Below are 22,933 nucleotides of genomic sequence, written 5' to 3'. Positions count from 1 at the left end.
AAAAATTTTGAACAAAAAAACCTACAAATGTTTGGAACGACGTAAAAAGAAGCAAGAAGAACGAGAGACTGAGTTAGGTTTGGACAATTGTATATAAAAGAATATGGGTAATATGGGCTGAGCTTAAAAATCATACATAACTGGATCGTTTTAGTTTAACCCAATTTTTAAGGTCTTCAATTTGGGAACCGGACCGACCTACTTGAGTTTAGAAAAAAATCAAACACAACTAGATAATTTAAAACCCAAGTTGAGTTGGGTTGCTCGATTAGGCCAACCAGAAATAATTTCGTGTGTATTTAGAATTACATGTAGGATTATTTTATAATTAATAAATCTTATTAAAATTTACATTTTTAGTAATATTTAAAAAATTTTAGACATGGTTAAAGTAGGTTGGAATTATTGTCTAATGTTGGGCTTGGGCCTTAACAAAAGAATCTCAGCCACATAAAGTTGGGCCGTAGCCTAAGGGAGTATCTTTGTTGGGCCGATTTTATTTATCGGACGGTCCAAAACGGTCTGGGAGGCGGCGAGTCAGAATAACTCGACCAATCGAACGACATGAAAAGAAAGAAGGCGATCCTCTCTGGTCCGCGAGCGAGAGAGCAGTGAGAAGGAAAAGGGAAGCCCCGCCTGCAGTTCAATCAACAGAGAGATACGCAAAATTAGTGCAATAACACCCATTCATCTCTAGCGATTTGCGGGCTTTCTCTTCCTCTTCTTTTTTTTCTTCACCGTTTTTTCTCCTACTTAAATCTCTGTCAATTCATCTACCAGAAGAACTTGAAGAATTCGAGAAGAAATTAGGGTTCCATACGGAGCGATGTCGAAGAAGAAAGTCAGTGGTAATACTATGACGCTCAAGGACTTCCACGGCGGCTCTATCCCCACTGATCTCCCTCTCCCGTCTGCTCCTGGGGTGTATGTCTCGATCAACCATGTTGTTGTTTTCGTTTTATTGCCTTTTCCAATCCTTTCTTTCTTTCTTCCTTTTTTTTTCTTTTACTTTAATTTGAGTTCTATGCAGAAGTTTTATTTATTTGATTTTGTGATATGGACTGTTATTTCCACCTCTAGATGCGAGTTTGGATCGAAGGACTAGATCCGAGTTATATAACCTCCTCGATCCTCCAGTCCATGCAATAATTTACTACGTTCTTTTTAGTTTTTTTTTTCCTTTTTTTGTAAAATTTATTCGAAACTAGATCTGCAAGTGCAATTGGCTGATTTCATTGTTTTTATCTCTTTTTGAAGAAACGTTAGACCTTCGGATCGGACTAGTTTCGATCGTCCTACATCGTGGGGGAACCCAATGAACAGGTCGGACCCTCGGTCTAGGCCGCATTCCTCTCCGGCAACCAGGCATTTTGATGACAAAACTCCATTTCTCGCTCCTACTGCACACATTGGCCGGAATTTCGACGAGGATGAAAGGAAGCCCCTCGGCGGTGTAACTTCCCCACGTCGAACCATCAGCGATGAGAGCATTAGGGTTCTGCCTAGTCGTTCAGAGTTAAAGCCTGATTATGAATCCAGTGGGAGGAGGTTCGCTCCAATGTCGCAGTTCCCAACTGCTGGTGCGGTAAATTCATACGCAGGGAGAGTCAGTGACGCCCTCCACGCAGGGGCAATTTCTCAGAATTTAGGTGGCGGCAGCGGGATGGCTTTTTCTGGGTCTCAGCCAAATGCTTGGCAAGCAAGGAAGGAGGTGGTTTCTAGGGTTAACGAGCATTCACATTCTGCATGGGATGAACCGAGCACTGTCTCAAAGCTTGCTCACGCTAGTGCTCTCGAAAAGGTGTCTTCAGGGAGGTGGCAGTCAAAGCAGTCCGTTCATTATCAAACGGATGTTGTCATTGCTGCATCCTCGGAACCAGATATTAAAGTACAGCCAAAGGGTTATGGTAGTTCCGTTGGCAGGGTGGATGGATTGTATGGTAGGGAACATCGTGACGCATCATTAGCTAGGCATGCTGAAAGAGGACTTGGCATAGATAATGAAACTGAGGCACATAGACAAGATTTATCAGAGCATGATAGGGTCGCAGTCCCTAAATATCATCCTGTAAAAGAGAGATCTTCCAAAATGGATGCTGCTGTAGTTCAAAATTCTGATCCTAATCAAATGGCTGGTGGACGTGGATCTGATTTGCTTCATCCTGTGAGTTCATTAGTGTCAGAGCGCCCAAAGTTGAAATTACTTCCAAGAACAAAGCCATTGGCAGGCTCAGAACCAAATACTGTTGATCATACGCAGGTATGAACTTTTCATTTATGCCTCCATACATTTTCCTTTCGGTTTTATAGTTATTTTACTGATCCTTTTCATGTGGTTGAATTTGGCATGCCAGATGATTTCTGATGCTGTTACTGCTGAAAATGTGAATGAAATGTATGGAAATTCAATTTCTGTGAAACCTAGCTCAGCTGGCTCTGAGAGTGGGAAGGAGGGAATTGAGCGTCCAAAATTGAATTTGAAGCCTCGTTCACAATCCACTGAACAATCGGAAGGAAATTCTGGGAGAGACAGGTCAGTAACGTGAACTGCAAGTTTTTATAATGTTTGACTTTGTTTTCTGTTTCTGCATCCCTATTCGATTTGAAGATGCATATTGCTGATATAGTTGGAAGCTATTTGTTTAAATTTAGTTTTCCTTTGCTCATGTCTTGTAGACTTTTGGTGATGTCGGGACAACCTTGGTAAATAAAACAAGGCAGCCAAATACGTGAAATGCTTTACCTTTTGGTTTCATGGTTTGTTTGTTTCATGATCATTTCCCCCATTTCCATTTGATTTTTATTTGTTTATATGTGCATTTCCTGATTGCATTGATATATGAATGTCACATCTTGTCTGGAAAACTTAAATTTACCAATTAACTTGATAGTTGATTGTACATATTGGCTCAAGCGAAAAGACACAATTTTTCTCATGCTTTAATGAAGTTTACAACTTTAGAAATCAAGTTTTAGGTTATGATAATCTCATGGAATAGCTGTCCTTATACAATAGACCTTCTAGTCATCTTCTGTTTTGTTATCAGTGACATCTTTCAACTCCATTTGAACTGAACATAATACTACCTTCTTAGTATAAAATAAAAGGTTAAGTTTTACGGTCTTACTTTTACTGGATCTGTTCTATTTGTTGTACTACTGTGTTCTTGAGTTCTAAAATAAAAGGTAAAGTTTTCAAATTCTGTGGGTCGCTTACCTGGACTTTCTATCAGTGATATATCTCTTGTCTGGGCAACAGAGCATAACTGGGGCTCTATCAAATAGGAGAAGACCGGTAAAAGAAAAGATTTTAGCCCTTCTTAAATAAAAAGAAAATTGGTTCTTGAACTCCTCTCAAGCTCATGTCATGTCGAGCTACCGCCGCAGACAATTTGCAAAATTCAATCTAATTTATTGTAATCAGTTAGTTAACATGTTGGTATTGGTTAATCTTGTTCTGAAACACAACAATATCCCTCGTATGGGAAACAAAGCATATTGGGACTATCAAGTTGGAGAAGATTGGCACCAACTAAAAGAAAAGAGTATACTTCAATGTTAACCGTATTATGGAACACAGAAAATATCTCACGTCTGGGCAACAAAGCATATTTGGCTATCAAGCTGGAGACTACTGGCACAACAAGAGTATATTTGAGAAAAATGCTTTTGTATTTGACCCAGACGTTGGGTCTTCAACTACTTTTTCCATTTACATTTTTCAATTCAATTCTTTATTGATCCCGTCCTAAGGACATTTCTCACAGAGAGCGAACTTATAATCCATTTGCCGAACACCTTGTGTTTTTTTTTTCTTTTTCTGTGGAACTTGTAATATTGAAATAGTAAACAGGTTGTAAATAATGTTTTTGTTTGCTTAGCCAGTGGGTTCCCTCAGAAATGCAACATTTGAATTTTAACAAACTTTTGATATGAACCAGAACACGTACGTTTCTGCATTTGCCTGATTTGGAGTAGTTTGTATTTCTGACGTATCTGTCTCCGAAGTCTTGGTATAAGTTGGACTTTTTTGCTTAATGTCGGGGAATTTTTTTGGTTTTACTTACCTTGCTGATAGAAGGTAAATGTCCGTGCCTTGTGCAGGATTGCGTTGTTTGGTGGTGCTCGCCCACGGGAGCAGGTGAGTTGTATCTTTAGTTTTGGGTGTCAGCTGCTCGTCATTTTGACGGATCTGGCACTGTTATTGAATAAATTATTCCTTCTTTTGTTCCTCTACTAGAGCATGTAGTCAAATAAATTACTTAAAGTCAAGCGTCCTGCTCTTCTTTATTGGCGTTCAAATAAATAGTTTAGCGGACGTCCCCCTATTTAATGGCCAATTCTTTGTGGCCCCATTTTCCTGTTAAATGATAAGATTTTTGCTTTCCTCAGGTTCTGAAGGAACGAGGGCTTGACAATACCACAATTAACAACAATGATCTTGTACAAAATTCCGAAAGGTATTGAGGCCGTCTTTGAATGTATTATTTCTCTGTCTCTCTCCCCTCTGGCCCTCCTCCCTCCCCCATCCCTACAAAAGAAAAAAAGGGGACAAGGAAAAAGAAGAAGCTTCCATTGATAACTGTTTATGCATTACGTTTTGTTGTTGGAAGGATTGACGAAAATTTTTCAAGGACTGAAAGGGTTCAAGGACCCCCTGTTCCTGTGCATCAGTCTGGAAAAATGGAGAATCCATCTTTTGATCGAAGGAGGATAGGTAAGGAGGGTGAGAGGAAGGATAACAGGGCAGATCCAGAGATGCAAAGGAGGAATTTCCGTGATAACCGAAGGAAGAATAGAGAAACTGAAAAACAACAGCAGCAGCAGCTGGAGAGGCCACCTTCACCAGAGACTTGGCGCAAGCCTGCTGAGCAGCAGCCGAAACCTGCCTCAAACGCTGTTGGTTTGCGTTATGGGAAAGTAGCTTCTGCCCTTGAGCTGGCTCAAGCCTTCTCTAGATCAGTCTCAGATTCTAACGTGCCCGATAGGGTTCCCAGTCAAAGGAACCTGCCAGGCCGGTCTCAGATGCCTTTTTCGCGCCTAATGGGGCCATCCCCTAGACCTCAAATTAATGGTTATTAAAATAGCAACCCTTCTCGGTCGTGGGAAAAATAACAAAGAAAAAAAAGAAAGGAAAGGAAATGGGTGGGAACAAACGCAATAAACAAAAAGAAGTTGAAACTTTTAGTTTGTTGTTTGGCTTTGCTACGTGGTGGAAACGATTGTATTCAGTGAAACATGGCAGCTGCTTCATTAATTTTCATGGCGAAAACTTTATGAATTTTTCTCTCCCTTGAGAATGTTTATTCAGTAGTATTGCAGAATGATCGTTTACTGAAAACTTTCTTTGCCAGAAAATTCTGTTATTACGTTTAATAAGTCATTTTTCATAGCAATTTTTTTTCTGCATTAACCAAATAGGAAGTGATCATTATTAGAATTCAGGTGGCACTACGATAGAACCTGCCACAAGACCAAGCTTGTCGACTCTTGTGGCTTCAAGCTCTATCGTAGTGCCAAAAATGGCTGCCCAGAAACTGAGTTAGCATCTTTTCCCAACATCTGGCTTCCACTAAAAGGACTTGTTAGTTTCGACTTTCAAGCCTGTGGGATCCAACATCCACCCAAAGGGCCTAACCACCACTATCCACGAATTGGTGGCTTGAGTACCGGAAAAAGCCGCACTAAAATAATTAGGCCTATGCCCATTTGCTTACAAACGTCACTTTGGAATGACACTGCCAGTTCTCGTCGGCTTCTTGGGTTCTGAACTTCCAACTTTTAAGCTCTGTCTTTTGTTTCTATTCCTTGGTACTAGTGCTTTGACAGACCCAAGATTTCTCAGAAGAATCGTCGTGGAAATTAAGACCATGTTGTTCAACCAATCTTGGTCAGTTCACCTCAGTTCTGCCGTCTTTAATTTATCTTTTGAATTTGGTTTTTGTTGTAAGAAGCATCAAAAAGAAGAAAGAAAGTTAGAACTCTCAAAAACTGTCGTTAAGTTACAGTAGAAGATTCAAAGAGAACTCTTCCCACCTTTTCCCCTTTTTTCTTTCCACTTTCCTTTTCTTGCATGCAACTCTTGAGGATTCTCATTTTTTCAATCTTGTGTCAAGACTTCCTCTCTTTTCAAATGCAGATCTTCTGAAGCTGAATGAACTCATATGCGTTTATATGTTTCATATTCTTTTTGAAGAATGGGTGTGTGTTGTGATCTTGAAGTAGATGTCAATGGAGAAGCAACTTTTATGGTGGACAAGGTATATGCAGTTCATAATATTTTTATATATATGTTTTTTTGTCACTCCATTTCATTTCTATTTCCAATAAAGTAAAAAAGCAAAAGAGGTTCTCTCTGAAAGCTTCCTCAAAAGTTTCCATGATTACTCTGAAGCTCTGTTCCCTTCATGTTCCTCTGTTACCCATTTGCTTATACTGCCTTTCCATTCATTTGTCTGCTTTATCTAACAAACATTTTCAGAAATTTTCTAACAGCAGCGTTTGCAATTGAAATTTGCAGAGAATCATTCTTTCTTTCTCTGGTAGGCTAAGAAAGTTAATAAGAACATCCACAGATGTAGCAAGGGGTCTGAAAGTTGTCTTACATGGCTTTCCTGGAGGTCCTGAAGGCTTTGAACATATTGCAAGGTTTTGCTACAATGGTGGAAGAGTTGAAATCACCCCATCTAATATAGTCCTTCTTCACTATGCGGCCCTTTTCTTGGAGCTGGAATGTCCTAGTGATTCTGCAGAGACCCACTTAATAGCTGAAACCAAAAAATCCCTCCAAGGACTGAAATTTTGGAGCTGGTCTGAGCTTCTGTTGGCCTTGAAACAGTACCAAGTTTGTCTTTCAGTCAGGAAAGATTCATTTTTGGTTCATAAACTCTTGGATTCCCTGATTGGCAGGCTTGATTTTTCTAGTTATGAAAGTACAAGTTCATCTTTTTCTACCAGCTCTAGTTTTCGTTATTCTTATGATACTAAAAGCCATGATAGTGCCACCAGCAAGTTCACTAGAACAACTTGGTGGTTTCAAGATTTGGTGATCTTGAATATTGACATGATCCAGAAAGTAACAAAAATGATGGTTTCACGCAATCTTGACCACAAGATAATCTGTAGGTTTCTCTTTTTCTATAGAAAATCAAGATCTTGTCATTCTGAACTAAATGAGCAGCAGAGCATCACTGAGCGTGTTATTGATTTACTCTGTTTGCTTGATCACCAGAGTTCTTTTTCTGGTGAAGGTTTGTTTGACATATATCAGGCAGCTCTGAGTTTGAAGATAAGCATAAAATCTAAACACAAACTAGAGGTTTTGATGGGTTCACAATTGGATCAATTGACAGTGAGCCATTTGCTTATTCCCGCTCCCGGTGGGAAGGATTATGTGTATGATGTGAATTTGGTTCTGAGACTTTTAAAGTCCTTTCAGGTTGAATCCAAAATCTGCCCGTTCCAGCTTTGTAAATTTGAGAAAGTTGCTAGATTGATGGATTTTTACTTGATGGAAGTAGCTCCAGATTCACATTTGAAGGCCTCCAAGTTTAATGCTTTAGCCATGGCACTGTCACATTCAAGAGAATCTCATGACAAACTTTATCAAGCAATTGATATCTACTTTCAGGTAATGAACTTCCATTAAACTGAATGAAAAATGTGGGATTTTTCACAGGAAATCCAACTTCCTTTCAGTGGGAACTAACACTAAAGTTTTGATATTGACAGGTTCATGTTGAATTATGTGAAGATGAAAAGATCAAAATCTGTTCTTCACTGAACTACAGTAAGCTATCTACTGAAACTTTGAAGCATTTGACACAAAACCCAAAATTTCCTTGTAGAAGAGCACTGATTTCCAAGCAATACAGCCCCATAGATTTGTTCTGTCGCAGTATGATCAGTAAAGTTGTAAGAGTCTCTCCTTCTACCTGCACTGCTAATGGAAATATGCAGGTAAGAGAAGAACTGAAAGCCATGAATCCAAAGCTCATAGCAGCAAGGAAAAATCAAACTGTGTTTTCTAATTGAGCTATAAACAAGTTTGCTTAGATCAGTTAATTTGCAGGTTGTAACATATAAGGGATAGAGGAATTCAAATGTTTTGATCCATATATTTTCAATGAATGAAGTTGTCGTTTTAGATTGTTTGAAACATTGAATATTAGGATAACGAATATTGAAGCTAATAAAGAAGTGGAAGACAGAGACAAAGACAAACATCCTCGAAGTGACCACTTTCTATTTAGTTTTTTTTTCCAGACATTTATACAAACATTTTTGGTAACTGTGAAAATAAATGTGTTCCAGTTTCCAATATTTTTGGAGGGAGTGTGCATTTAATGAATCAATAGCCTCCATCCAAAATTACTCCATTAAATATTGGATTTTGATTCTTCTTTTTTGTTTAAATTTATTCTAAGTAGTATCAGCTTATGTCTTTGAATTTTGACTTCTAGGTTGTCCCTCGAAGTTTTACTTTCAATAGGTGTATTTTAAAAATTTTGAGGAGAGGCTCGAGAGGGAAAGACAAAAAATGACAATATTTGTTAGCAGTATGCTTGAGCTATTACAAATTATATCAAAGCCAGACATGAGACAGTGTGTTAGCGATGATGTTGGCCCTCAAGGGGGTGGATAGTGAGGTCCCACCTCGGTTGAAGAGAGGAACGAAACATTTTTTGTAAGGGTGTGAAAACCTCTCTTAACTAACACACATTCTTTGTAAGGGTGTGGAAACCTCTCTTAACTAACACATTTTAAAAAATTTGAAAGAAAGTCCGAAAAAATCTAAATAAGACAATATCTGCTAGTTGTGAATCTAAAGATGAATAAATTTATGAGTTGAGTTATGTTAAAATGTTTTATAAGCGTTTATAGAGGTTTAATTTTGTGATGACAATAGATCTTAGATATACAATGACATCTCTTTGTTGTCACAACTCGTCATATATTTGTAGGGTCAATTATATTTTTTAAGCTCTATGAAGAGCTTAAACGTCTCTTAAACTCCTATACTTTCATAAAGCACAAACTTCACAAGCTTCTCTAGCGTTGGAAGGTCTTGATTCTCATCATAACCATACAAGAGAGGAACAAATCTAGCAATATTCAGAGAAGCTTGAATAAATGTCGGTGGATATGGATTTGGAGAAAACAGGCTTTCTTGGTTCAGCCTCTTCCACGCATCAGATATCACGTGGCTAATACGCTTTCGTGCGCTGTCAACAGAGATCCCTGGATTTTCTTTCATATAGCATTCTATGTAAGACCCATCATGTCCTTCTTGGTTCTCGTCCTGTGTAATAAATTAAATGATATTCATCTATTACGTGAAACAATGATATGATATTGTCCACTTTGAACATAAGCTATTAGTAAAATGTATTTCTTACTTATAAATTCATGATAATTTCCTGAAACATGAGATTCTCTCCCAACAATTTTTAATAAAATGAAATAAACTTTTTTGGATTACCTTTGCACTTCCCAAATCATCGCTGAGTCGAAGAATTGACGCGGTGGAAGACACAATGTCTGGATTGCTACTCAAAAGAACTGCCTCGTTGCTCACACCTTGGCCTAAGAGAAAGAAGATGTGAGCTAAAACAACATGAACTCCAGAACTAACTTCTCCATTCTCCAAGTATTCTTTGGCACTTGGCAAATGGCTAGAACCAAACCATTCTGCTTCCACTAGAAACGCCTCACAAAGTCTAACCCACTGAAAAAAAAAAAAAATGAATATCAACTCATGGGTGGGATTTATAACCGCACAAATCTACCGCCAGTAAATATGTTCTTTTTGGATTTGGACACACTTTTGAGCTTTCATTAGGAGCTTTAAAATGCTTTTGCTAGAAGAAAATTTCCACACCCTTGTAAAGGGTGTTTCGTTCTCCTCCCAACTAACGTGGGATATCACAATCCACCCCCTTTGGGGCCAGCGTCCTTTGGCACACCGCCTTGTGTCTACTCCCTCGGGGAATAGCCTCCTCGCTGGCACATCGTCTGGTGTCTGGCTCTGATACCATTTGTAACAACCTAAGCCCACGGCCAGTCGATATTGTCCTTTTTTGGGCTTCCCCTCAAAGCTTTAAACGTGTCTCCTAGGGAAGGTTTACACACCCTTACAGAAGGTATTTCGTTCTCCTCCCCAACTAAGGTAGGATATCACAATCATAACCGCTTTAATAAAAAAATTTACCGATTTGCGTAGGGAATTAATTGGGTTCCAGCCATGCTTTAGATAAAACTTGTGACATATTTCATTTGTTGTTTCATGAAGTTTGATAATGCAAAATTTCATTGGGTTGGGTAAGCCGTCGAGAGCTGCCAAGTCCCATCTGCATGAACTGAGGTCAGTCCACCAAACATGTACCTTAAAACACACGAAGAAATTAGTGTCATACCTTTGGATTGCTTTAGTGAATAGTCTAAGTTCTTCAAGTGAACCGTATACATCGTAGATGTCGTCAATAAGATAGATAAAAGATATACATTTTGTCAGCTCAACTCTCTCTTCTGAAAACATTGGATCTGCTAAAAACGCCATCGAACAAATGTACCATTTAAGTGGCTGATCTCTTGCAAACTTCAGTTCTTCACATAATCCTGTCTTTTTCCACCACCTATGTGCCCATTATATCATACAATAATATTAAAACATCTTCATAATAATAGTTTTTCAATACATTAAAAAACCCATCAAACCCAAAAATTTAAAATACAACTACGTCTATCACTCGCCCATATCGTTGGTTTTGACCTGTTATTTATCGACATCAGCTTCACGATTTTAAAATGTGGAGAGGTTTTCATACCTTTATAAAAAATGTTTCCGATCTCACAACAACCCTTTGAATCACTTCACTCTGGTAAGGAATGATTCGTTCTCCTTTCCAACCTAAGTGGGATCTCACAACAACCCTTTAAATCACTTTACTCTCGTAAAGAATGTTTTGTTGTTTTCTCTAACTGATGTGAGATTTCGCAATAACCCTTTGAATCTACGCTTTAAAAAGTATAAAATCTTAAAAAATATGTTTGAGAAATGGAACAAAAAAAGTGATAAGATTCCCTAAATATGTGGCTTATAAGTGCACGCATAAACTTACATAATGAATTGAGACAATTCAAGTCCGTGTAGCTTCTGGACTCTATTGAAATCCAATTTTGCCATGTGTTGGAAAACATATATCCACTTATTTGGAGATTGGGATCCAAAGTAATCCTTCACCACAAATTTCACCAAGCTCTTATGAAAGGGATTGGCCATAGCTTTCCTCACATGTTTGCTTAAATTATCGTCGCGATTCCTCACAAGTTTCTTCAAGATACGAGCACTAAAATTTCCAATTTTCTCGAGTTTTTCGTCTTCGGGGAGGCATAATTGGGAAGCTTCGTATAAACTCGTGAGCCCTTCGATATTTTCACTAAATTTTGTGTCTAATAGACCCTCATGATTGTGATCGATGAAGCCTTCAAAAACATCTGCCCAAAAGCAACAATTTTGATTATTTTGATGGGTTTTTGTTTGTTATTGAAAAGGTTATTGAAATCACACCTTGTGGTACAAAATAGCCATGTTGTCTTAAGAGTCGAAAGCGAAGAGCAACTTGATGAAGGCCACATTTAGCATCAAAATTGTGAGTTTCCATTGTGTATTGTGTTTGAAGAATTGCTTTAATCTCCTGTTTGAAGCAGTGGTCAATCCCCAAGCGCTGTATTGCATCAATCATATTCAAGCTCTCCAAAGAATCAATTTTGGCCGTCTCTCTCAACAAATGCTTCAGATTCTTCATTTCAAATTCATATTTCATGCTCGTTTCGTCCTGCGTAAATTACACCAAAATCTACACTAATTATCAACAAATTCATGATAATTTCACTTTGAAAACAAAATTAAAAATCAAAGAGGCATACAATTGAAGGAGAAATCTGTGAATCTGCAGGAAGGGAAATTGGAAGGAAGGAGTGATGTAGAGGAATGGTCCATTTTTTAGAGTGAGGAACCATATTGTGCATGGAAGCTTTTGGATATGGCTGAAAAGAAGAAGAAGAAGAAGAAGAAGAAGAAGGAGGAGGAGGAGGAGGTGCAATTACTCCAACTATTAGCATTGCTGATGCTGATGCTGCCATGGGATGGATGAAGAAATCCTTGATTGGCTCCAAATATTGTAAGATGGTGGGATGTATTTAGTGATAGCGCCAATTTATAATAATTTTATGAGAGACAACGTCTCCTCGCTAGTTGATGTTGTCTGCTTTAATCCATTATGTAGAATTGAATTTGGTAGTTTAAATGACATAAAATTCATATTTCTTTGCCTTTATTTATATATAATATTTTATTCTCTTCTTCAACTAACGTGAGACATCAATTTAATAATAGTTGGTAGGAAAAAAATATTTCAATTTCAGTCGTCAGATTATTTTTTTTTTCTTGTTCTTAAAATTTAATAATGTTTATTGAATGTAAACACGAGTTTGAAAATTGAAACCCAGTACTTAATGACTATGATTTCTGAAATAGGCCCCACACTATGTGAAGGGACTTAAGATATTTGCGTTATAAAAGATATGTGTTATAAAAATGCGTCATGACTTGATTTTCGAGGTTTTGAAAAATTGAACCTCAACCTAAGCCGAAAATAAAATAAAGGAAACAAGTAAACGTAAGGTATAGTTTTGTACCATTTAAAACCATACTATACAATTGCCAAAATCCAAATCAATTGAAATGGTTCAAATTATTTATAAAATAGGTATTATACTAGTTTTTTTTATATTATTATTATTATTTATTTTTTATTAAAGTTTTTGAGACTATATCAAACATTTTTCTCTTCTAACACGTCCTCAAAAAATAAATTGAAAAAAACAAACAAAAAATTAATGCCCCAACAATTATTGATCGACCTATTTCGCACATTTTATGTAAGTTTTAAATATCACATCAGGTCAATAATTCAATAGGAGTGGTTTTTTTTTTAAAAAAATTTTAATATTGCATAAATATTTATGTGATAAAACAAAATTATTGAATAACCTAATGTTAAACCAAACATGCACTACCTAATAAGTAATGGATACGATAACTTACGAATAACGCTATCGTAGACTTTTTATAATATTTTTTATATGTTGTGATAGCTTATTAGTAAAAGTTTCAAACTTTTTATAATCTTTTTTAATTTTTTTTTATAATTATAATAGCGTGGAAACCTCTTCCTAACAAGTGCGCGTTTTAAAAATCTTGAAATTTCTTTTTGACAATACCAGATAGAAATGAGTTTGAAATATCTGAAATAATTCTGTAAGTAAAAGCAACAATTGTCCATTTTCAAGAATCCAAAGACCTGCTATTTTACGCTATTTTACATAGCAACATTCCTTTCTAAGGCTTCCTATGATATCATTCTCACAAAACTCATCATCAAATCCACCACACTCTTTGTCACGATGGACTTTTGAGAATTTGAAACACCAAATCGTGACTAAAAAGACCAAATCGAAAACAAATAAAAATAAAAAGAAAATAAAATAGAAGGTAAAAATCGGGTAAAATTTAAAATAAGAAAAGGAAATCAAGGACACCCAAATTAAATATAAAATCAAAGTCAAATGTTACAAATAGGAATTACAAATATAAAATGAAATAAAAAAGACTCTAAATATGAAAACGGACAAAAGACTCTAAAAGACCGACAAGGGACTGACGCTCCGGAACGACACCCCTCTATGACAGTGAAGCTCTCGAACACCTCCCCGTATCGACTGGTACCTGAAAAAAAAAAGGGAGAAAGGGGCGAGTATAAAAATATGTTCGGTAAGCAAGCTACTTGTAAGCTCTTTTCGCTTCCTTATCTTAGTAGGTATCCACGGTCTTTCTCGAGTTTCTAAGGAGAGTAATCTAAGCTACAACTCTCTTTTCTGTATCTTAGGAGGCTTGCCCATCTATTGCAGTGAAATGATCAGTGTCCTAAGGCGAGGGGCGACCTCATAAGTAAATCTGAGGGGATCGTATGGCTGGATCTAAAATACGTGACTCTCTCTGAACATCATCCGTAGAGGTTAGACAACCCTCTCACAGGACCATACATCCACTAAATTCGGGGTGTGACCCTCTGTGTGCCGGTCAGCTACTAAGTCATCCTACGTGGCTCTACGTCCCCCACTCAGGGACAGGTTTCTACGGCCCAGGAGTCTTGTTCAGAAGACCCCTTAGCTATCACCACTAGGTCTGGGCACCTGTCACACTTTCCTATCCGAATCTGCCAAGCTCAACGATCTTTGTACCAGAGCTCTGTCTCGACGGTACGGTATCGGAGCAGAGAGGGAAGTGGAGGTTCTGATGACACTACTCACACTGCACAACTCTAGCGGGCTACCTATAGTTACCGTCGTGTCCTACTATCCTTTCTAGGGTGGAACTTGGTGGCTTAGACTTGGATTCATGCCTCTCTAAGATTCTCGTGCCTGGTCTCACAAACCTATCGGGTTTGGAATTCTGGGCTCTGGATCTGCCAGTAATCGTTTCGCGGGTGTATATACACAGTATTCTAAAGGTCTCCCAATCTAGAATCTCGTTCTTGTCTAGCCTACTTAGTCACAAGCACCCTAATCTACGCTCATAATTTCTTCATATTCAACAAAAAAGATAACGCAAACAATCATCATGCGTAGGAGTTCACACGCAACAGTTCATGCAATATTAACAAACATGCTCAACGGGAAATAAAGTCCATATTTACCCAGAGCGCAGATTTCACAAATTTTCCATCCATCTCATGCATACATACTTTATTAGAATTTCAATCAAAACAGATTTAACAAACATTTCATATCTAGCTTTTCTTATTCATTTCATTTTCCCAGTTTCTATATTAATATACTAGGTCCTAAGTTTATGGGTGGTATCATGCATGATTGTTCCTAGCGGTTAAGTACTGCTTGTGGGAATCCAAATGGCTACTGACTTGGGTGATGCGTGCCTTCCCAAGCTTGAATTTATTTGCCGGAAAAGGTTCCAAAAATTCTGAAATTTCCTTGATAGGTCCTAATTCACATAAAAATAGGATCAAAGTTGAAATCGGGGCGAAAAACAAGCAAACGGAGGCCGGGTGAGAGAGTGGGGTCCCATGCGCCGTGCACGCGCCAGCAGGTCCCCACACGCGCCGGCACACGCCCACACACGCAGCCTCCACGCTCAGGGCAATGCCGCATTTCGAACCCCAGCGGCCGCGGACTTACCTTCAAATTTTCTGAGCGCGACACGTGGCGCGCAGTGTTTGGCGGGAAACGTCGGGTTGGACCGCGGGTTTCCGAACCGGTTCGGCGGGCGTACGGGTCGACCCGACTCAGCGCAGCAGTGGAACGCTGCCACGTGACGCAAGCCGGCTCCGCCGCGCTCTTCCGTTCGCCGGTCGACGCGTGGCGGTCTCTTTCTCTCTCCTGCGTGTGTTTCAAATTTCCAGATATTAGCGTTTTCGCGTTTTCGATCTATTTTCTTCGGATTTTCTTATCTTTAGATCCGTAATCCATATCAACAAAGTTTCTTCACAAAAATTCTAGATCTCATATTCTACTTCTACAATATATTTTTCCTTTATTTTTTCCTTGAACACAGGATGAGTTAAGGCCGTCCAAAGATACGGAAAAACTCACATTTTCTGTTTTCGATCGGTTTACCCGAAGTCAGACTAAACTCCGATTTTCGTCCGATTCTCGTCCAGGAACTTCAAGAAACCTGTGTGAATCCTATTTGAGTTACATACCTCAAAAACTCCAGATCTAACGCTCAAGAAACTTCTCAGATTTAGATAAAATCGAAACAAGAAGTTCGGAAGCTTACTTTGTCCGTTCTCAGATTTTCTTGCCGGAATGAGTGAATCCACCACCCAAACTCCTTTTCCAGCACCGAGAGAAATATTGTTTAGAAGTTTCTTGCCTTGATTCGATCTAACGGTGGTTTGTCTTCTCTGCTCTTCCTCTCTTCCAAACCCTAACTTCTTCTCCTTTCTCTCTCTCTCTTTTTTCTTTTCTTTCTCTTTCTTCTTAGAGCCCGGTAAGGTAGGGGGCAAAATGACCCTTTTGCCCCTATGTTGTTTTTTTTATTTTTTATTTATTTATAAAAAAAAATCGGTCGAATTAAAGCTACCGCGACCAAATAAAAAATGTACAATGCGCGTCAAAATACCCAATTCTTGTGTACATGCCAAGGCCTATAGACTTGACGTACCTATGGGCGTTAATATTGGCTCTTGAGCACGTGAGTGCGTTGTTGGCTCCATGCGCGCACATGAGCTATTGGCCTACACGTGTGCCCTACATGCCTCTAAGTGTGCGCGCACCAAGCCTCACCTTGTGTACAGCACACGCCAGATGCCACACCAGCGCCCTATCACCTTTGTGCTCACACCACGCCCACCAACACCTTGTGTATGTTAAATGATAGAGGCTATAGGATATGTTATGCATTACTACTCCGTGAGACTCACATAAGTCATAGATTGAATTTAATGTGAATTATAAATTTAGTTCATGACTATCCCATAATCAAGTTTAGTTCAAGACTAAGAAATAATAAAATCGAGAAAGGCATATATGAAACTAATCAACTAAATTATGATCTAACTACCTTAAAATTCAAAAAAATTTCCTTAAAAAAAAAAAAAAAGTTGATTTGTATTTACACCTCCATTTGATGAAAGAGAAATTGTTTAATAAGGTTTTCAAGGGACATAATGGATTGGGCTCTACCATAGTTATATGCAATAGGAACTACTCTTGCAAGATTGAGGCAAGCTTGATTGAACTTGGCAGGAAATAGATTGGATAATAAGCATTCTGTATTCAGAGTCTTCCATGCATTACAAATTTGCTTCATAGTATGTCGCTTCGTTTCTTCATAACACATACTCGGATGCTCCTTCATGTAATATTCTAAATACGACCCATCACGCCCCTCTTGTTTCTCATCCTATGTCAACATGAGCATAGTTCAAATATTAAAATTGAAAGATTCAAATACGTGCACGATATGGGTACATAATTAATTAAAGCTAACCTTGGCACTTCCCATGTCATCCCAAAGCCGCAAAACTGTAGCACTTGATGAAATGATATCTAAATCCTCATCAAAGAGCTCAACAGTTTCCTTGCTTATTAACTCGCCTAACAAAAAGAAGACATGTGTTAATGTAACGTGCACGCCTGTGCTAACCACTCCATTTTTTAGATACTCTTCTGCGCTTGGTGATTGCCCAGAACTCATCCATTCAGCTTCCACCAAAAATGCCTTGCATAATTTAGCCCACTGCAAAAGTTACTCAACTCTTTACTCACTTAAACATTTAATTCCATGGTTTCTTCAATGATATGAAATGGGTAAATTTAAATTATACCGCTTTGTGTAAGGAGTGAATAGGATTCCATCCATGGGCTTGATAGATCTGGCAGCTTATTTCATTAGTAACTTCAAAAAGGGTTCTTAAACATATTTGCATGCAGTCTGGTAATCCTTCAGCAGCAGCCAAGTCCCATCTAAACAACCATTGCAATAACATATTAATAAAGTAATGTATCAGGAACCGCTCAAGTCCACTGCTAGTAGATATTGTCTGTTTTGGCTTGTTACGTATCACCATCAGTCTCATGATTTTAATAAGGAATGCTTCGTTTTCCTCTCCAACTGATGTGGGATCTCACAATCCATCTCTCTTGGAGGTCCAGTGTCTAGCTGGCACACTATTCGAGTGTCTGACTCTTGTACCATTTGTAACCGTCAAAGCCTACCACTAGTAGATATTGTCTCCTTTTTGGACTTCCCCTCAAGTTTTTAAAACGTGTCTATTACAGAGAGGTTTCCACACACTTATAAGAAATGCAGATAAAAGTGATATCAGGACGTAATTTATTTATAACCTGCAAACGGCTTCTGTGAATATGGTGAGTTCGTCCAGAGTTCCGAAAACGTCGAAAATGTCGTCGATGAGATATATGAAAGAGATGGATTTTGCAAGTTGGATTCTTTGTTCGGAGTAGAAGGAATCTGTGCTGAGGCAAATCAATGAAGCAACGTACCATTTAATGGGTTGATCTCTAGAGAAACTCAAATCTTTCGCCAAATCTGTTTCTTTCCACCATCTGTCAATCACCATCATGAACAAAATCCATGCATTATTAGTAAAAATCATGGCCCTTTTGCACGACACTAAAGACAGTGCAATTTAGACATATTTTTTTAAAAGATTCTAGGTCGGTTGGAGAGAGGAATGGAGCTATAAAGTTGTTTCTAAGACAATATCCGCTAATGATGAGCTTGAACGGTTACATTTTCAACTTAGCACAAAAAAAAAAAAAAAAAAAAAACCAAACCCATAAATGCTTACTTCGTAAATTGAGCGAGTTCGTGTTGGCGTAAGCGTTGAGCTGAGTAAAGCTCCATTTTTGCAGCATCTCGAAAGATACTAATCCATTTGTTTGGCCATTGCACATCTTCCAAATAGTTAGGCGCCATTAATTGCACCACACTTTTATGATGAGGATAAGCTAAAGTATGCTGAACAAAACTGGCCAAATGATGATCAACTTGTTCAGCTTCAGCCCTAGCCTTTAGCCAATGGCTGCTAAAGTTTTCAGCTTCTTCAAGAATCTCATCTCCGTGCATGCATAGCTGCGAAGCTTCATATAAACTCATCAGCCCCTTTATATCATCTTTCAGCTCTTCCTTGAACTTCCCCTCCCCGTCCAAGAAGCTTTCGAATACATCTGGTAAGAAAATTTGTTAAGAATGAGAAACAGAAGTAGAACTTCAATTAATGTTCGCAACGGTTAGATAAGATATAAGCTACCAACTAACTCACAAAAAAATATATTACTAGCTAAATCTTAAAAATAAGATAAAATATACTACGTATCAAATATATTACCAATTAATTACTTAAATATATATTTCCCAGCGAACTTTATATCTTAAATCAAATTTCATAATAGAATTGAATATCAACCTGACGACACGAGGTACCCATGTTGTCTGAAAAGTCGAAAAAGGAAGGCAGTCTTGTGGAGATCAGTGTCTGAATTTAATTGAACGGCATTAAACAGTACGTACTGCCTCTGCAGTATAGCTTCAATTTCCTGTTGGAAATGATAATCAATGCCAAGGCGCTGCGTTGCATCAATTAGATTCAAACATTCCCAAGGGTCTCCTATTTCTCTCAAAACATGCTTCAAAATCCTCCCTTTAACTGGAGCTTCATGCCCAATGTCATCATCCTGCATTGGATTCAACACAAAACCCATTTAACCAAAGAACAAAAAAACAGCATAGTGTGAGAGAATGAGAGAGATCTATGAGCATACTGTTAAAATGAAAGATTGGTTCTTGGAACGATTGGGTTTAAAGTTAGTGGAAAGTAATGTATGATCACGAAGAACAATGGTTTGTTTGTTAAACAAGCGCTTGTTAACAGGAGAATCATTGCTTTGTGGAATGTTTAGTGATGCAAGTAAGGGAGCAAAGGAAGCATGTGGAGAAAAAGCCATGTTTTGTTGTGTTTATGTAGCAAAGAGAGGGAATAGAAGGGAAATAAGATATTTGGAAGTGTGGAGTGTGAGTGGTGAATGGTGTGTGGTGATGTTTATATATAGTATGGCGTCTTCAACTCTGGATTTCAAGTCAATACGCAATTTGCTTAATGCCCCACATGAATTTACTCCAAATTTAGAGGAAGCAAAGTTTGAATTTGTAGCGTATGGAACAAAACCATATCAATATATGTTCATTCCAAAACACAATAAACGTTTCCTTTAATTCTTTACTTTTTAATGAAAAAAAGCTCTTGACTTTCATCCTTCTAAATTAGGTTTTGGTTTTGGGGTTACATATATATAATCGTCAGTTTCACAGTTTTAGAAGAAATGCTTTGTTTTCCTCGCTAATTGACGTGGGATCTCACAATTCACCCTCTTTGGGGGGCTAGCGTCCGGAATCTAGCTTGATACCATTTGTAACAATCCAAATCTACTACTAGTAGATATTGTCCACTCTGATTCGTTACGTATAGCCGTTAACGTCACGGTTTTAAAACGATTTTAAAATTTTTCTACCCACACCCCCGTAAAAATGTTTCATTCCTCTCTCTACCAATGTGAGATCTCACAATCCACCCCTTTTGAAGGCCTACCACCTCTTGGCACAACGCCTAGAATCTAGCTTTGATACCATTTGTAACCGTCCAAACCCACTGCCAGCAGATATTATTCAATTTTGCCTACTACATATCGCTTTTAGCTTCACAATTTTAAAAGAAATATTTTGTTTTCTTCTCCGATCGATGTGAGATTTCACAGGGATGATATCATACATTACTTTTCAACGTTGGGGGATATGAGTTAGGGTACGACTCATAATTTTGTAAACGTAAAAGTGTTTTGTGTTTTATTTCTAATAGTCATCAGGAGATATGCATATTTACAAACTTGTACCAAGAAAACTTGTGGTAGTCTCTTATTGTTATTTAGACCATTCAAAAGAGATATTTGGGAAGAAAATTCATTGAACGTTGTTAAAGGATGAATCTCACAACCACCAAAATGTTGGAGGCTTTTAAGCCCATAATTGCTTATCTACTAAATATTTGTGATTAAAAAAAGTATTTAACTAAATTAATAAAATTATGTTATTTTTACTTTGCTTCAAAAATATTTTTTTGACTTTTAATTCTTTTAAAATTAAAAAAAAAATCTTTAATACTTCGTTTTGAAAATACTTTTAAATTTTAAAATGTGTTCTAAACTTTTAAATATTTTAAAAATTTTATGGATTAGCGCTGGAAAATATCAAAGAGAAAGACAACTATGAACTAACATGACATTACTATGAACTGTGTTGAAATTGTTTTTTCTTTTTTTGTTCGGTTATTAATGAAAAATAATTTTTTTCTTTTTTTTAAAAGCTCCAAGGAATTAATAGGTCTTTTGAAAGTTATAGATATTTTCTAAATATAATACCAATGCTCTATTTAAAATTTGATATTTATTAAGTATTTTTGAAAATTCAAACTTATTTTTTAAAAAAATAATAAGAATAGTTTCTATTTAAAATTAAGGGTGAGAATACGTTTTTTTAGTTTAAGAGTAATATTAAAATTTAAAATTTATATATATTTTTTAAGTAATTTTAATTTTTGTTTTATCAAAAAAATTAAAACCCAAAACATGAATAAAAGAAAATTTAGATGGTGTGAGATCCCACGTCCATTCAAGAATAGAACAAAACATTGTTTATAAAAGTGTGAAAACCTCTCTAGGTAGACGCGTTTTAGAACTGTAAGACTGACTTTGTAAATATGTGGAAACTTTTCTCTATCTGATGCAGTTTAAAATCGTAACCGGACGACGATACGTAACGGACTAAAGCGAATAATATTTATTAGCATAGATCAATACAGCGAAAAAGAGAGAGATAAAAATGTATTAAATATTATGATATACTTCACCTTCAATTCATCGTGCAAAATATGGAAGATCATGAAACTCTACGAGGTTCATAAGGGAACTAAATGAAATCAACCATAAAAATCTTACCCATCCCGATCACAAGTTTCTACCCACAAACAAAATGGACAAAGTAGTCCTTCTTGTAGGCCATACTACACCCTTGCATGTTGTGTACCAAATTTAATTGTTGACTCTTGGTTGTGAAACACATTTTATGGTATCTTTTTTCTTTATACAATGTGCACCACAAACACAAGTTGGTTGAACATGATCGTTCCACACCTAGCTGCAGCAGCCATTTATGGTTTCAAAGTGATCATTTTATGTAACAGTTCAAGTTCACTGCTAGTAAATATTGTTCATTTTGATTTGTTACATATCGCCGTTAGCTTCGCAATTTTCAAATGCGTCTACTAGAGAGAGGTTTCCAGACTTGAATGTTTCGTTTTTCTCAAACTAACGTAGGATCTCACATATTATGTTATCACTGATAGATCTCATTTTAAAAACCAGTATTAAACTGAGATGAAATGATATTATAGAACTTCTAATACAAGTCTTAGTGTTTTCGTACTGTGTTTCATCACTAATTAACTCGAAAACTTAAACAATGGGGGAGGGAAGAACTTTTCACCCACTAGATATTTTCAGTTGAACCTTAAACATGCTATGTTGGCATGTACGTAACATTTTCTAAATTAGTTACAACCATTGGAACATGAATCATGCAATATTGCATGGTAGCCTTTGGATATGGTAGGCATGAAGCTGGTAGGCATGAAGCTGGTAGGTATGAAGCTGAGGAGACAGACAACCTAAAAATGAAAAAACATTATTCACATTTTGACTCTTGGCCATGAAACACACTCTTCTCTTCCTCTAATTTCTCTCTTCCACACATGCAGCCAATTTTTAGAAGTGTGGACCCATTTAATAATAATAATAATAAAAAATGGAGACTTGTGGTCCATTTGCAAATATCCTTCCCTCTTCGGGTATGAGTTTTGAGCTCGATGATGGATCAGTTTGTTGGACAGGAAGAAATATGTGAATCGGATATTTAGTAATAAATTATAGTTTATCATATATATCATATTTGATATTTTATTAAGACCATAGTTATCTTTCCATTTATTGTTATTTCCATTTATTACTATTTTCATATCCTTGTAATTTATTTGATTATAAATAAGATAACTTTCACACTATTTAGGTGTGGTGAATTAATCAAACATTCTTAAGATATATGTATGAATCGAGACTATATCCGAATGAGAGCAATCTTGAAGATAGGAGGACTAAAAAAGACTTAAATTAAATGAAAGTTACTATTTATATTAACAAGGTGCATCTTTCTTTTTGGTGATGTTGTAAGGGATAGAGGAAAATGCTGGGACACGAGGTATTGAATTTGAGTTCCAAA

General features: G+C 37.2%; 2 protein-coding genes, 1 long non-coding RNA gene and 1 pseudogene across 3 annotated transcripts; 2 read left to right on the top strand and 2 right to left on the bottom strand.

Annotated features, from left to right (window-relative positions):
* The first annotated feature begins 558 nt into the window (after positions 1–558).
* Positions 559–5,310, top strand: LOC111434321. The gene is made up of 6 exons (XM_023071758.1): positions 559–924; positions 1,258–2,260; positions 2,355–2,533; positions 4,105–4,141; positions 4,393–4,460; positions 4,614–5,310. Exons 1-6 carry the CDS (start codon positions 827–829, stop codon positions 5,080–5,082), a joined length of 1,854 nt encoding a protein of 617 aa, XP_022927526.1. The 5' UTR covers positions 559–826; the 3' UTR covers positions 5,083–5,310.
* A 98-nt stretch (positions 5,311–5,408) lies between these two features.
* Positions 5,409–8,158, top strand: LOC111434322 (annotated as a pseudogene).
* An 804-nt stretch (positions 8,159–8,962) lies between these two features.
* Positions 8,963–19,554, bottom strand: LOC111434068. Its single transcript, XM_023071361.1, has 14 exons — positions 19,372–19,554; positions 19,017–19,284; positions 18,399–18,777; positions 17,932–18,153; positions 17,412–17,550; positions 17,075–17,323; positions 16,703–16,987; positions 11,929–12,177; positions 11,570–11,837; positions 11,121–11,496; positions 10,416–10,634; positions 10,211–10,349; positions 9,482–9,727; positions 8,963–9,301 (listed from the first exon to the last, which is right to left on the bottom strand). Exons 1-14 carry the CDS (start codon positions 19,552–19,554, stop codon positions 9,008–9,010), a joined length of 3,516 nt encoding a protein of 1,171 aa, XP_022927129.1. The 3' UTR covers positions 8,963–9,007.
* Positions 13,858–16,039, bottom strand: LOC111434329. The gene is made up of 3 exons (XR_002708928.1): positions 15,860–16,039; positions 15,673–15,754; positions 13,858–15,459 (listed from the first exon to the last, which is right to left on the bottom strand). It is a non-coding gene; the product is annotated as an uncharacterized LOC111434329 (long non-coding RNA).
* Positions 19,555–22,933: the final 3,379 nt, after the last annotated feature.

The sequence above is a fragment of the Cucurbita moschata genome, unplaced genomic scaffold, assembly GCF_002738365.1.
Source record: "Cucurbita moschata cultivar Rifu unplaced genomic scaffold, Cmos_1.0 Cmo_Scf00044, whole genome shotgun sequence".
Lineage (NCBI taxonomy): Eukaryota > Viridiplantae > Streptophyta > Magnoliopsida > Cucurbitales > Cucurbitaceae > Cucurbita > Cucurbita moschata.
Note: the sequence above shows the minus strand (reverse complement) of the source record. Positions and strands in the feature narration are given on the sequence as shown.